Below are 12,707 nucleotides of genomic sequence, written 5' to 3'. Positions count from 1 at the left end.
TGTAATAATTTCCAGGATTTTATTGCACTAGACTATTTAGAGCTGGAGCAAATATGCAACACAGACAAAGCTGGGGTGTTTTGGAAGAGTGTACCAACAAAGATTTTAGCTTTTGAGACAAAGCACAGTAAGCCTGGTGACAAATCAAGTCAAAGAACATTTGTTGTGTTGTGCTAATGGCACAGGAACATAAAGTTAAGCTTGGTGTAACAGATATCGCTAAAAAACCACACTATTTCAAAGGAAAAGAAATGCACAATTTATCTGTCCATTATTTTCACCAGAAAGAGGATTTGGAGGACCACACAAAATTTCAAACAGAGTTCCATATTTGCTTTGTGTCACAAGTGCAAGATCATCGCATCCAAATAAACTTGTTCTGAATTCACGTGACTAGATAATATTTGTAAAATATTTAGGCCCCCTCCCCCAAATGTGACAGCCTCATTTCAGCCAATGGATCAGGGTGTCATTGCTGCCGTGAAGATAATCTATGGAGGACATCTGCTACAAAAACTTACAGATGAGGGCAACAATCTTCAAAACATTTTGGAAACAATTGACTATGTCAGACGCGATTTATGAAGTGTCAAAGGAATGGTGTAAGGTAAATCAATCAACAATAGCTAACACATGGAAAAACTAAAAATTGATGAAACCTGCAATACCAATGATGAAGAATACTGCTCATCTCCTACATATCGGTTGGCAGAATACTTAACCAAATTATTAGCACCTATAGTCAGCCACTGTAGCCATCACATTAATAACTCAAAAATGTTTGTTGAAATCATAAAGCAGATGAGGATAGGTCTGAATCACATCATGATCAGCCTAGATGTGGTCTCTTTGTTTACAAAGGTGCCGGTGGAAGATACCTTAAAACTGTTGGCTGCTCATTTCGCTCCTGAAATACTGAAGTTATTTCGACACTCTTTGATGACCACCTATTTTTTGTATGGTGGAAATATGAAATGACTGACGAAACAGCCATGGGTTCGCCACTGTCACCAGCCATAGCTAACTTTTTCATGAAGGATTTCGAAGAACGAGCATTGAACAGTGCTCCCTTATGTCCATCCTGCTTCTTCAGGTATGTTGTCGATACATTTTTAATCTGGTCACATGGCAATGGGGCACTGCAGCAGTTTGTTGATCATTTGAATGGTATACCCCAGAACATAAGATTTACAGTGGAGGCGGAGAAGGATGGGAAGTTACCCTTCTTAGCTGTGCTGGTGGAGCAAAAATCAGATGGATGTCTCGAGCATTCTGTGTACAGAAAACCGACGCATACAGATTTATATCTAAACACACATAGTTTTCACCACCCAGCTCAGAAGAGAGCTACGCTGAATACCTTGGTACACAGAGCAAGGACTATTTTGGACAAGGATTATCTCGGCTCCAAGATTAACCACCTGACGACAGTATTAAAAAAAAAAAAATGGATATTCTGATTGTGATATCAGATCTACTCTAGCGAAGAAACCTAGGGAGGATGCTGTTCGAACAGATCAAGAAGATCAACACATCGCGTGGCTACCATTCTGTGGTGCAACGACCAGCAAGATCGGTAGAGTCCTGAGCCGGCAGGGAATCAGACCAGTCTTGTGGCTACCCAGGAAGATTAAGGAAATGTTGCGACCCGTAAAAGATAATCTCGGCCTGAGAGTACCGGGAATTTACAGCATTCCTTGTGAGTGTGGCAAAAATTATGTGTGCCAGTCTGTAAAAACTGTTGCCACTCGCTGTGTGGAACATCAGTGTCACCTGAAATACAGGTATCTAGAGACATCAGCAGTGGCTGAGCACAGTTTGTTAAATAAACATAAGATTCTATTCGATGAAACACGAATATTTGCTCACTCTTCAAACTATTGGGACTCTGTCATCTCAGGGAAGCAATTGAAATTAGATTCTGTGAAAATAATTTCAACAGAGACTCTGGATATGCACTCAGCAATGCATGAAAGAGCGCAGTTGATAAAGAAAGAGTGCAGAAGGAGACTTCTTACATTCCTCGCAGTTCTCCGCCTGTTGCGATGGATGGTGCTGCAAGCAACGCTGGATAAAGTGCGCAAACAAAATCTATGAACATAGAGGCCGCCACCTCCATACACGCAGTTTTCACTATGACGTCTTCCAGCCAATGAGAAGCCATCCACTGCTTATAAAAGCGGAAGCCTCACCAATCCTCGACAGTCAGTTTTACCCCTGAAGAAGATGACAGAGGTAGTCATCGAAAGCACAGGATTTTATCCAAATTTGACGCGGTAAGTAAACCGAGAACTTTTTATGCAAGACTCAGTCGCGAAAGACTTCGTAGTCAAGTACATAAAAACATTCAAAAACCATGGGAAAAAAAGGAGGTCGAGATTCACAATATTGTGTACCACAAGTAGATGGGGGAAAATAAACACAAAAATATGCAAGGATGAGTGAGAAAATGTGATCACTACGAATAATTAAAATTATCAGAGGGAAGAATTTAGGGGATGAGAATCTGCACCAACAATCTGCACAGTCACATAGCCGTGTGTTGTGTGAGGACAAGACCAGTGATACAGTGTGACTCAGATGTCAGAGCACTGTGCTTTGTAAAGTGATGAAAAAACACAGGAAAGTAGAGAAAAAAAAACGGACACTTTGTAAAGTAATGCTTTAGAGAGTAGTGCAAACGAGAACATCACAGGGTTGAGAGATGGAAGAAAAGTCATTAAACAAAATCAAAAATTGAGAAGTTCAGGTTGGACTATCAGCAACTATGGAAAGGATAGACTGCTACTCGCCAATGTGTTGCACACGGGCACGATGAAAAAACAGTTACAAATTAAGCTTTTAGCCAAAGTCTTCATCATAAAAGACAAATACACATGAAATCACACAAGCAAGCCTAACCTAGCCACCAGGGCACAGCACGTCTGCAGTGACAGCAGCTGCTTTGCCCAGTAAGCTGAATGTCTCGCAAAGGCCTTCAAAGACACGCATTTGTCCTCAGACCTAGTCCACAAGCAAGGTTTCCTGTGTCATATCCCCACACACTGGAAGTTCTCCCACCACCCCCAAGAACCAGCTACAAAGGAGCACCCCCAGCACTAAAATCCACCCCACACTGTAACAATTGAACCACATTCTTTCTCAGGCCTTTGATTATCTATCATCATGGTCTGATATGATGGGCATCCTATCCCAAAATCCTTCCCACCCCTCCTAAAGTGTCCTGATGAGAGGGATATCCTGTCCAAGATCCTTCTCACCCCTCCTAAAGTAGTGTTCTGTTACCCACTTGCACAACATCCCCATCCATCCCTACAGCGCTCTCAGTCCCAACCCTTTGTCACAGGGGTAGACCCAGGTGCAAGACCTGCCCATTCCAACCACCCAGCACTTCCTATGCTAGTCCTGTTACAGGCTTACCCTACCCCATCAAAGGCTGGGCCACCTGTGAAAGCATCCATGTCATGTACCAGCGCTGCTGCAACCATGCTCAGTATTTTATAGCAGTACGATTATCAACTAGCTATCCACCAGGATGAATGAACATCACCAAACAGTGGCCAAGAGCAAAGTGGACCTCCCTATTGCACAACATGCAGCTGAACATAACATGTTTGATTTCAATGGCTGCTTCACAACCCGGGCTGTCTGGATCCTCGTCTCCCCCACCAGCTTTTCTGAACCACGCAGATGTGAATTACCCTTACAACGAGCCCTCCACTCCCGAAATACACGCCCTCCACTCCCGAAATCAACCCAGCCTCAATCTGCAACAACCTACTATTCCCACAACCCCCACCTAACTGTTTCTGCCCCTCTGTCCTTTCACCTCCTCCCAACCCACGTCCCCATCCCCATTATGCACTGTTTCTGCCAATGCACTCACCAACGTTTTCCTCTTCTCTACTCCTATCCTTTCCCCTACCTTATTTCCTTTCCGTCCCTCCACCAGAGTCTCCAAACACTGCACTGGGTAGCCTTTTCTTCCACCTATAGTCCCTGCATGCACTGCTTCCTCTTCCCCCTTCCGTACCCTGCTGCCCCTCCCCCTTTCCCACTCCTCCACAGATTGTTGCTATTGTTCAATGTATATGTTTAATAATTTTATTCAATCATAATAACACAGTATTACCAGTTTTGGACTGTTATGGCCATTTCTGAAGTGGAACTTTGACGCATTTGGATATATCGCAATGTGAGAATTAGGGCACTACAGTCACATCAGAAAGTAACTTTTTCACCGTACATTAAGCCAGTATTTACAACCACAAAATATCGACCAAAATGTCAAAAACAACGGCTGTATGAAGAACATGCTGAAGAAGGCCAAAACAGAAATACATCAAATATGATGGAGTACCGAAACTGGTTTTAAACATATGTGTTAAACTATACCAGTAAGCAGATGTAGAATATAATATATATATATATAAAAAAAATCACCGTCTCCAAAATCTGCTCTCTTTTGTGGCAGTGAGACAAGACCAATTCAGCAGCAAGGTAAGAGAATCCTAGAAATCTAGGAGATGAGACTTCCATGTCTTCCACTGGAGTAAGTCAAAGAATGAAAATTGGACATTAATACAGATAAATTAATGAAAATTGACAAAGTGGTTGCAGTTTTCCCAAAAGCATCAGCTCTGATATTTTGAAACTGTGGAACACAGTGAGCTCTTCTGAATTGTTTTTAGCATCCCAATGGAAAATGAGATATAGGCCACTCTCACACAAGCAGTACTCAAGAGCTCCGTAAGTTTTACAGTAAGATTGCACCCAGCCTCATATGGAATAAGAACAAGAAATTTTGAGCATATGTGTTATTTTCAGGCAGCCACATCTTAAACTATCAATCCTTGCTTTATTTTATTTCATGAGTAATATTTTGTAAATATCACGGGAAAAAATCTATGATGTTTTCTAAGAGTACTTAATAAAAGCATTACTTACATTTACTGCGAACAATGTCTTCAAATGCTCTTCCGTTCTTGGCCACATACGAAGCCATTTTGTCAATAATCAGCACCATCTCCTGACTAGGTTCTGGTGGAATGGCTGCATGATGATGAACTGAACTGTGGACATCCAAACAAGACAGGTGAGAGATATCCAAATGACAAGCTGGTGTTCTCTAAATAAAATAAAACAATGAGCAGAGAATGAATCACTGAATTTGGGTTAGTACATAATGAAGTTCTGTATACGAAGGTCACTTACATGTCAAAATAACATCTACCTTATGCACTCTGGCCACACAAAAGTGCTCCAGAGACAAACTGTACTGGAGCTGTAAGACCATTTTATTAATAAATAGGCTAATTGGTAAATATACCCAACAGTGTTATCTATAAAGACAAAAAATTTACTCTAAGCAATGTCATGAAATGTTATTGGATACAAATATTTTTTTAGTGACTGTCAGTGGTATTTGCGTTCAAAAATATTCTTGGTATATCACAGTCACGGTTTATTATTGAAGCAATAGACAAAAATCAAGAAACCAACTGGTATCACATGGGACAGGGACTTTGTACATAAAAATTTTATTCACATACAAACCTTCATCACTGAAGAATAAATAAATCTGCAAAATTTTTATTGTACTTACAACAAACTGTCATCAGGTCAAAGCTTCAACTGTGTAAGTTCATGACTAAAAGGACCTGGCACAGGCCCAAATGACTATCAAATGTACAGACTCTGAAAAAATCAAACAGCATTACAAGGCAATAACAAATATAACTTCAAAGTAACCTTAACTGTGTTACCCATTTGTATACAAGTATTTAAATTCAGAAGAAACTGCGGGATATGCAAAGGAGCTAAATGATGAAGACAGAGATAAACACATAGCATGAAAATACCATTATTCACTAATCTTTACCAATTTTTCTCATTGCTATCACAGAAGCAGTCTCTGAAGTACACTTCTAAAAATGATCAGCAAAATGAAACAAGTGTTTTAACCTATAAAACTACAAGTGAGTGATCACACTTACATTAGAAATTGCAACTCATTATCAATGTTTAATAACTGTTAGTAATAGTGCTACTACATATCTTTCTATAAGAAATTGATTCACTTTTCATACCATATGTCTAAAATTTTCCACTTGGCCAGTTAGGTTAAATATTTATCTTCAGTCACATCTGAGTAACAGAATTCACTGACCAATGGTACCACGACAGTAAAATCATTAGAAGTAAACAATCAGAAAGCTATTAAAGGACACTAATTTTTAAAAAAGTTATGTATGCCAGGATGTGAAACAAATTTCAAATTACCTGGGCAGTCAACATGAAACAATCATCTCATAGAAAGAAAACGGTGCATCTAAATCGATGAAGTTTGAGAATAGAATATACCTTTGAAACATATGTTCCAAGCTGAACTGTGAAGGATGGGAAAGAACTGCAATGGTTTGACTGCCACATTAGAAAGCTAATGTAAAAGCAAAGATTTAAATGCAACAAAAAATGTTTAGACAATCAGAAACTGAATGAAGCCAAAATAAGGTTAAGGAGAGCTGTGTGTGAAGCAAAAATTTTGGTCTCACATTAAATCAGTGAACAGACAAAGCCATCTGGCCACACTCTCAATGACCATAAGGGTATCAAACTGGGAACTGATGAAGAAAATGTTGAAATATAAGTGGCAGTCAAATGAAAGAGGGGCGGATGAAAAGAGGTAGGTAAACTGTTTATTATTTCAAAAGTAATCAACATAAATTTTAATATATTTATTCCACTGTGAGACAAGATGGCCAAATCCTTCAAGGAGCAATATTTGTGGTTTTTTACAGAACTCTGATTGTACCCAAGCATGCACCTCTTCATCTGAAGCAAACTGACGGCAACAAATGTTTTTCTTCAGGACTTCAAAAATATGGAAATAGCATAATGAGTGACTGTATGGAGGATGTGTAAGGGCTTCCCAGCAAAACATCTGCAGCTCACTTGAAGCATCCTTGGCAACATGTGGGCACGTCCACACACATCAGAAGTTTTGCTGTGAAGTCCTTACACATCCTCCATACTTCCTGTCAAATTTCTGTAACTGTACTTTCCAAACAGTGTCAACTAATACAAAGCCTCCTCCTTTATATATCTTGTGGAAATACCATGAAGGCGAAATTGAAAAGATATGAGCACACATGGGGCTTCCCAACAATTTTTTTTTTTTTTCATTCACAACTGAAAGAGGAAAAGGGAAAGTGTCGGAGGTACACCAAGTACCTTCCACTACACACTATTAAGATGGTATGCAGAGCATAGCTGTAGCTATTGTCAGATGCAGATAAGAATCTGTAGATCATGAAGCAAGTTCAAAACATAGATTAAATACAGAGAACACATACAACAGACATGGAACACCACTGACTTGTTTTGCAGGAATTATTATATATAACAAAATGAAACATGAATAGATGGTAAGAAATGTATTCCCTGAAATATCACATGACTGAACAGTAGAAGTAAAGTGAAAGAACCACAGTTTCTCGTAATTTACAGACCTTGACCCCTCAAGCCAGGGACTCCAGTATGTCCTCACAATCCTTAAGTGACTGCACTGACAGCACATCAACCACATACTTGCCAGCTACAGTCTTGTAGATAAAATAGTAATGCTGCTGCTCTCTATTGGTAACAGCCAATACTACTTCATAAACTAAGTGTAGGGATATCTGTGCTCATACACCTTGTCAGAAAGAGAGCAAGTTGAAAGAAATCAGGAACTACAAACTGTCCTTGGGCAAGGAAAAAATGTATAAAGTGGTATGTGAAGCTATTTTGAAGGCTACTGAAATTTTGGTGCACAGGATATTTATTTTTTTATCAAGCCACTAAAAACGCAAAGACGCATACACAAATTTCAGGCTGTGTTTCACAACAGAACTGCTGGAATATGACTGAAAAATACTGCGAGTTGGACTGTTTCTATGATTGCTTCTAAATATAGCACACTGAAAGTTCATTTTAAATTATCATTATGTTTTTAACATAATAAAAGTCTATTGCAAATAATTGCAGAAAATTTCACTACTTTTCAACGAGTAATTCCTGTTGTAGAGCAATTTAAATGTAATGCAGTATTACTGCACCAACTCACTGCATAAACTGCTAACAGTGGGCTATGCACAAGCTTGAAACTGCCAATTGGAAGGGTTAAATTACAAAACCACAATACTGGAATGGACTGTCTAAGCTGTGCACGTATCTCTCTCTCTCTCTCTCTCTCTCTCTCTCTCTCATACTGCTACTGCTCTGCAGCAGGGGGAGGGGGGACGGGGTAGAAGACCCGCTTTCTACATGGAATTCATGAGCAGTTAACAAACATAGCAAAGGTATCCTCATATAGCACAGTAAATAGATTTGTGAAGCAGTGAGCAAAAATGAGTATGATCTTCTCATTTCAAATTTATTTTCATATAACCAATAGTGCCAGTGCTTGTATTTCAGCTGGTGGACTAGTTTGTGGTGAGAGTTTCATCAGGTGGAATGGATAGAGGGAGAGAGAGGCAGGAGGCAAGGAGAGGATTGGGAGGGGGTGGCCAGTGGCTTAAAGGGAGGCAGCCAGCTGTAGATTGAAGGGATGGTAGATACAGGGGATAGGCATGTGACACACGGTTGTCTGAGCCAATGGGGAGCAGGACACGCAAATGTGATGTGGGGACTTGAATTGGGAGAAGGTGACAGGAGAGAACAAGGAGAAATCTTAGGTAGAGCATGTACGGACAGTGGGTTACCTGATGCTGAGGCCAGGACATTTACGAGAACAAACAATGTGCTGCAAGGGCAATCTCCCATCTGTGTAGGTCAAAGATGCTGATGGTGGAGGGAAGTATCCAATGGCCCCAATTGTTAGTCCATCTTTTAAATTGAGCATATTGTGCTCACCTGCATGTTGTGTCACCAGGTGGTCAACTTCGTTCTTGGCAACAATTCGATGGTGGCCAAGAACACTGGCTCCGACAACTGTGTATCACACGCTTAGTCTATGTACCTGCCATCCCTCCCTCCCACTTTCCTAGCCACCAAACCAGCTGCCTTCCTCGGAGCTGTTAGCCACCCAACCACCCCCAATCCTTCCCTCTGTCTCCTGCCTCTCTCCCTCTACACATCCCACCTGATACAACCCCAAAACAACCTAGACCACTTACTGAAATGCAGCGCTAGCACTGTTTGTCCAGCCAGCCCCATGTAGGACTATTAAATAATGGAAAATTCAGGATGGAATAATGATAGTATTATGAAATGGATAGATTACCACACAATAGAGATGCTGAGATGCAGACAGGCCGAACAGAACAAAAAGGCTTTCAAACAAGTAAGCTTACAGCCAAAAAGGACATCTTCAGAATTGGATGGACACACACACACACACACACACACACACACACACACACACACAAATGCAACTCACACTCACATGATCACAGTCACTGGTTGCCAAGGCCTTGGCGCCAGGGTTGCGTTTGCATTTGTGTGTGTGTGTGTGTGTGTGTGTGTGTGTGTGTGTGTGTGTGTGTGTGTTGTATATTTCCGATGAGAGCCATTTGGCCGAAAGCTTACTTGTTTGACAGTCTTTTTGTTGTGCCTACATGTGACTCAGCATCTCCGCTATATGGCGAGTAGTAATTTATCCTTTTCAAATTCTGTCTAATAGAAGACTTTAATACTGTTGTATGTCATGTCAAATGTTTTTGCTTCAAAGTATTTTTGCATATTTTATAGAAATATTACTTCATTTACCACTATTATTATTTTCAGCCATATTATCAAGAAAACAGTTCAGTAAGTACCTGATTATAAGAAAGGAAGAAGGCAGTTAATGTCCCATTTACTACAAGGTCATTAACAATATGGCGCAAGCTCTGATAGAGCCAAGATGGTGGTGAAGATGTAAGTCTTGTCCCTTTCAAAGGTAAACACAACTCAGGATGACTGGACAGGGATTTGAAACTCCCTCTTGTCAAATGTGAGTCTAATACCCATATAATCTTGTATTATTGAGCAAGGTGACTGAGTGGTTACAATGAGCCACATTGCACAATAATAAAAGATTTTATTGTCACAGTTATCACACAATGAAGAATATGAACATTTTAAAAGATGTTAAATATCTTAACCCATTAAGTACCAGTGTCCTATTTTGAAGACAGAGCAGGTATTTATGTATAAATACACAATAAATTATTAATTTGCAACTATTACTGTTCTACATCATCTGTTGGTGCTTTTTATAACAAATGTATGCTTACAGGAAATTAAAAGCAATAAATCCTACCATTAATTGATTATTGAATACTAAGGCACACTTTTCGTTATTACATGTATTTACTTTATCGACAATTTAGTAATATTTGAAATATGTGGCAAAGATCTTTTTGTGATTATTTGTAGTCAACAATGTGTCTTTTAAACTACTTGCAATGTTAGCTCAATTGGAGTTATATTCATTGTTTTCCATTGTTATAAAATATGGTGCACTCGAAATAGGACACTGGGACTTGGTGTTATCATTTCAGTTATTTGCATTGCTGCATTTTCGAATATGAAACTTTGCTACTGCCGATGTATTTTAGTTTTAGAACATGGTAATTTTACCAGATTTTGTTGCTGAGGTAAGTAACGACCCCTCTTTTATGTTACCCATTAGTAAATAAAACAGTTCCAGATGGACAGAGGTATTTACACATTCCCTTTTCTGTAGTTTGTGCTAATGTATTATTCTTTCATTTCACTTTATTTTATTTCATTTCATTTTATATAGATTATAATGGCCTTCAGACAAGATAGATACCTCACTAATGAAGAAATAGAAGAAATAATAAACAGTGACGCATTCTATACTGCGGTGTCAGATGATCAGGACCATATTGATATCACTGTATGTCCTCCTGAAGTAGACTGTATGACCAACGAAGGAGGAGGTCCACATGACGTTACTGGAACCGAGCGGTCTTGAACATGCTGGACTGCATCGAAAATCCCGAGAATCATCGTGTATACTTTGACAATTTCTTCACTAGCAGAGATCTTCTGATTCATCTGAGAAATTTGGGTTTTCGAGCAACTGGGACTGTCAGAGAGAATCGAGTTGGTGACTGTGCACTACTGAGCAGCAAAGAACTGAAAAAGACAGTTCGAGGAAACTATGACTACCAGTTTGACAGGAATGGTGAAGTCTTATTTGTTCGATGGCACAACAACAGATGTGTTACAATTGGTACAAATTTTGACAAAGTTGAACCTTTGGGAGCAGCTACGTTGTACAGTAGACAAGCAAGTAAGAAGACACAAGTGCAACAACCTGCCGTTTTGAAGTCGTATAACGCATACATGGGAGGTGTTGACCACCATGACTGGTTAGTTGGAAAATATGCGACGGTAATTAGAGGGAGAAAATGGTACTGGGTCCTATTTACACGTATGCTGGAAATGGCCCTCGTAAATGTCTGGCTCTTCTACAGACTAGTACATGGGAAAAATGCACTGGATTTCAGACGTGCTGTTACAGTTGCATACCTGAAATTGGACACTGGAAGACCGAATATTGGACATCCAATGGACTACCCATCAAGTCAGTTGAGAGTGATACCAGACAGGTTTGATGGAGTTCGTCATATGACTGACAAAAGAGGCACGAAAGAAGATGTGTAAGAGCTAAATGCAATGGGAAACCAAAAAAATATTGTGTTAAATGCCGTGTAACACTGTGTGTGAAGTGTTCTGTACCATTTCACAAGAAATAAATAGTTAAGACTTCAATACAGTTTAGTATGCTATACGATACTGTTAGATCCCAGCGTCCTATTTTGAGGATGGCCATTATATCAGCATGTATAAATATTCTTTGGCTATTTTTGTACTTATTGTGGTTCATACAGTATGTACATTATAATTAAGGAATAAAAAATTCAAACTTAGTAACTCCATTTTCAAATGAGAGGGATGCTAACTGGCGAGAGTACTAATGAACAAGCAGTTTAAATGGCACGGTTAAAATACTTGTACAAATTATTTACAGAAGAATGGAAATGCTGGTAGAAACAGACTTCATTTTGGGATCCAGAGAAATGTAGGGACATCCAAGCCAATACTGATCTTAATGTTATAAGACACATTGAATAAAAACGAACTCCCATTCATAGCATTTGTACATAAAGACTTTGACAATTGGAATACACTCTTTGAAATTCTGGGCTCAGCACTGGTAAAATACAGGGAGTGGGAGGTTATTTACAACTCTTAAAGAAACCAGAACGCAGTTATAAGAGTCAAAAGACATGAAAGGGACACAATAGTTGAGAAAGGGAGTGAGACAGCGTTGTAGCCCATCTCTGATGTCATTCGATCTATACTTTGAACAAGCAGTACAGAAAACGAAGGAGAGATTTGAAAGGGAATGGAGTTTAAATAGAACAATTAAAAACTTTAATGTCTGCTGATGACACTGTAATTGTGTAATGATGGTAAAGAACTTTGAAGAACAGTTGAATGGAATGGATCGTGTCCTGGAAACAGGTTATATGATTAACATCAATGAAAGTACATAAAGGGTGATGCAATTAGTCTAATTATATTAGGCAATGATGAGAGAATCACATTAGGAAATGAGACACAAGAAGTATTATTTGGACAGCAAAATAACTGATGATGACCAATGTAGAGAGGATAAACATGCACATCAACAATAGCAAACAAAG

General features: G+C 39.4%; 1 protein-coding gene across 2 annotated transcripts in view; it reads right to left on the bottom strand.

The window, feature by feature from the left end:
• The window catches only part of LOC124545413 (splicing factor, suppressor of white-apricot homolog), a 162,098-nt gene that overhangs the window by 97,407 nt on the left and 51,984 nt on the right, over positions 1-12,707 (bottom strand). For both annotated transcript variants that reach the window (XM_047124331.1, XM_047124332.1), the window contains exon 7: positions 4,948-5,072. In XM_047124331.1, coding sequence (XP_046980287.1) covers positions 4,948-5,072 — 125 coding nt within the window. The remainder of the gene's footprint in view (positions 1-4,947; positions 5,073-12,707) is intronic.

This window comes from Schistocerca americana, chromosome 8 (genome assembly GCF_021461395.2).
Source record: "Schistocerca americana isolate TAMUIC-IGC-003095 chromosome 8, iqSchAmer2.1, whole genome shotgun sequence".
NCBI classification, from domain to species: domain Eukaryota; kingdom Metazoa; phylum Arthropoda; class Insecta; order Orthoptera; family Acrididae; genus Schistocerca; species Schistocerca americana.
The sequence above is the reverse complement of the archived record's forward strand: the minus strand, read 5'-3'. Positions and strand labels throughout refer to the sequence as shown.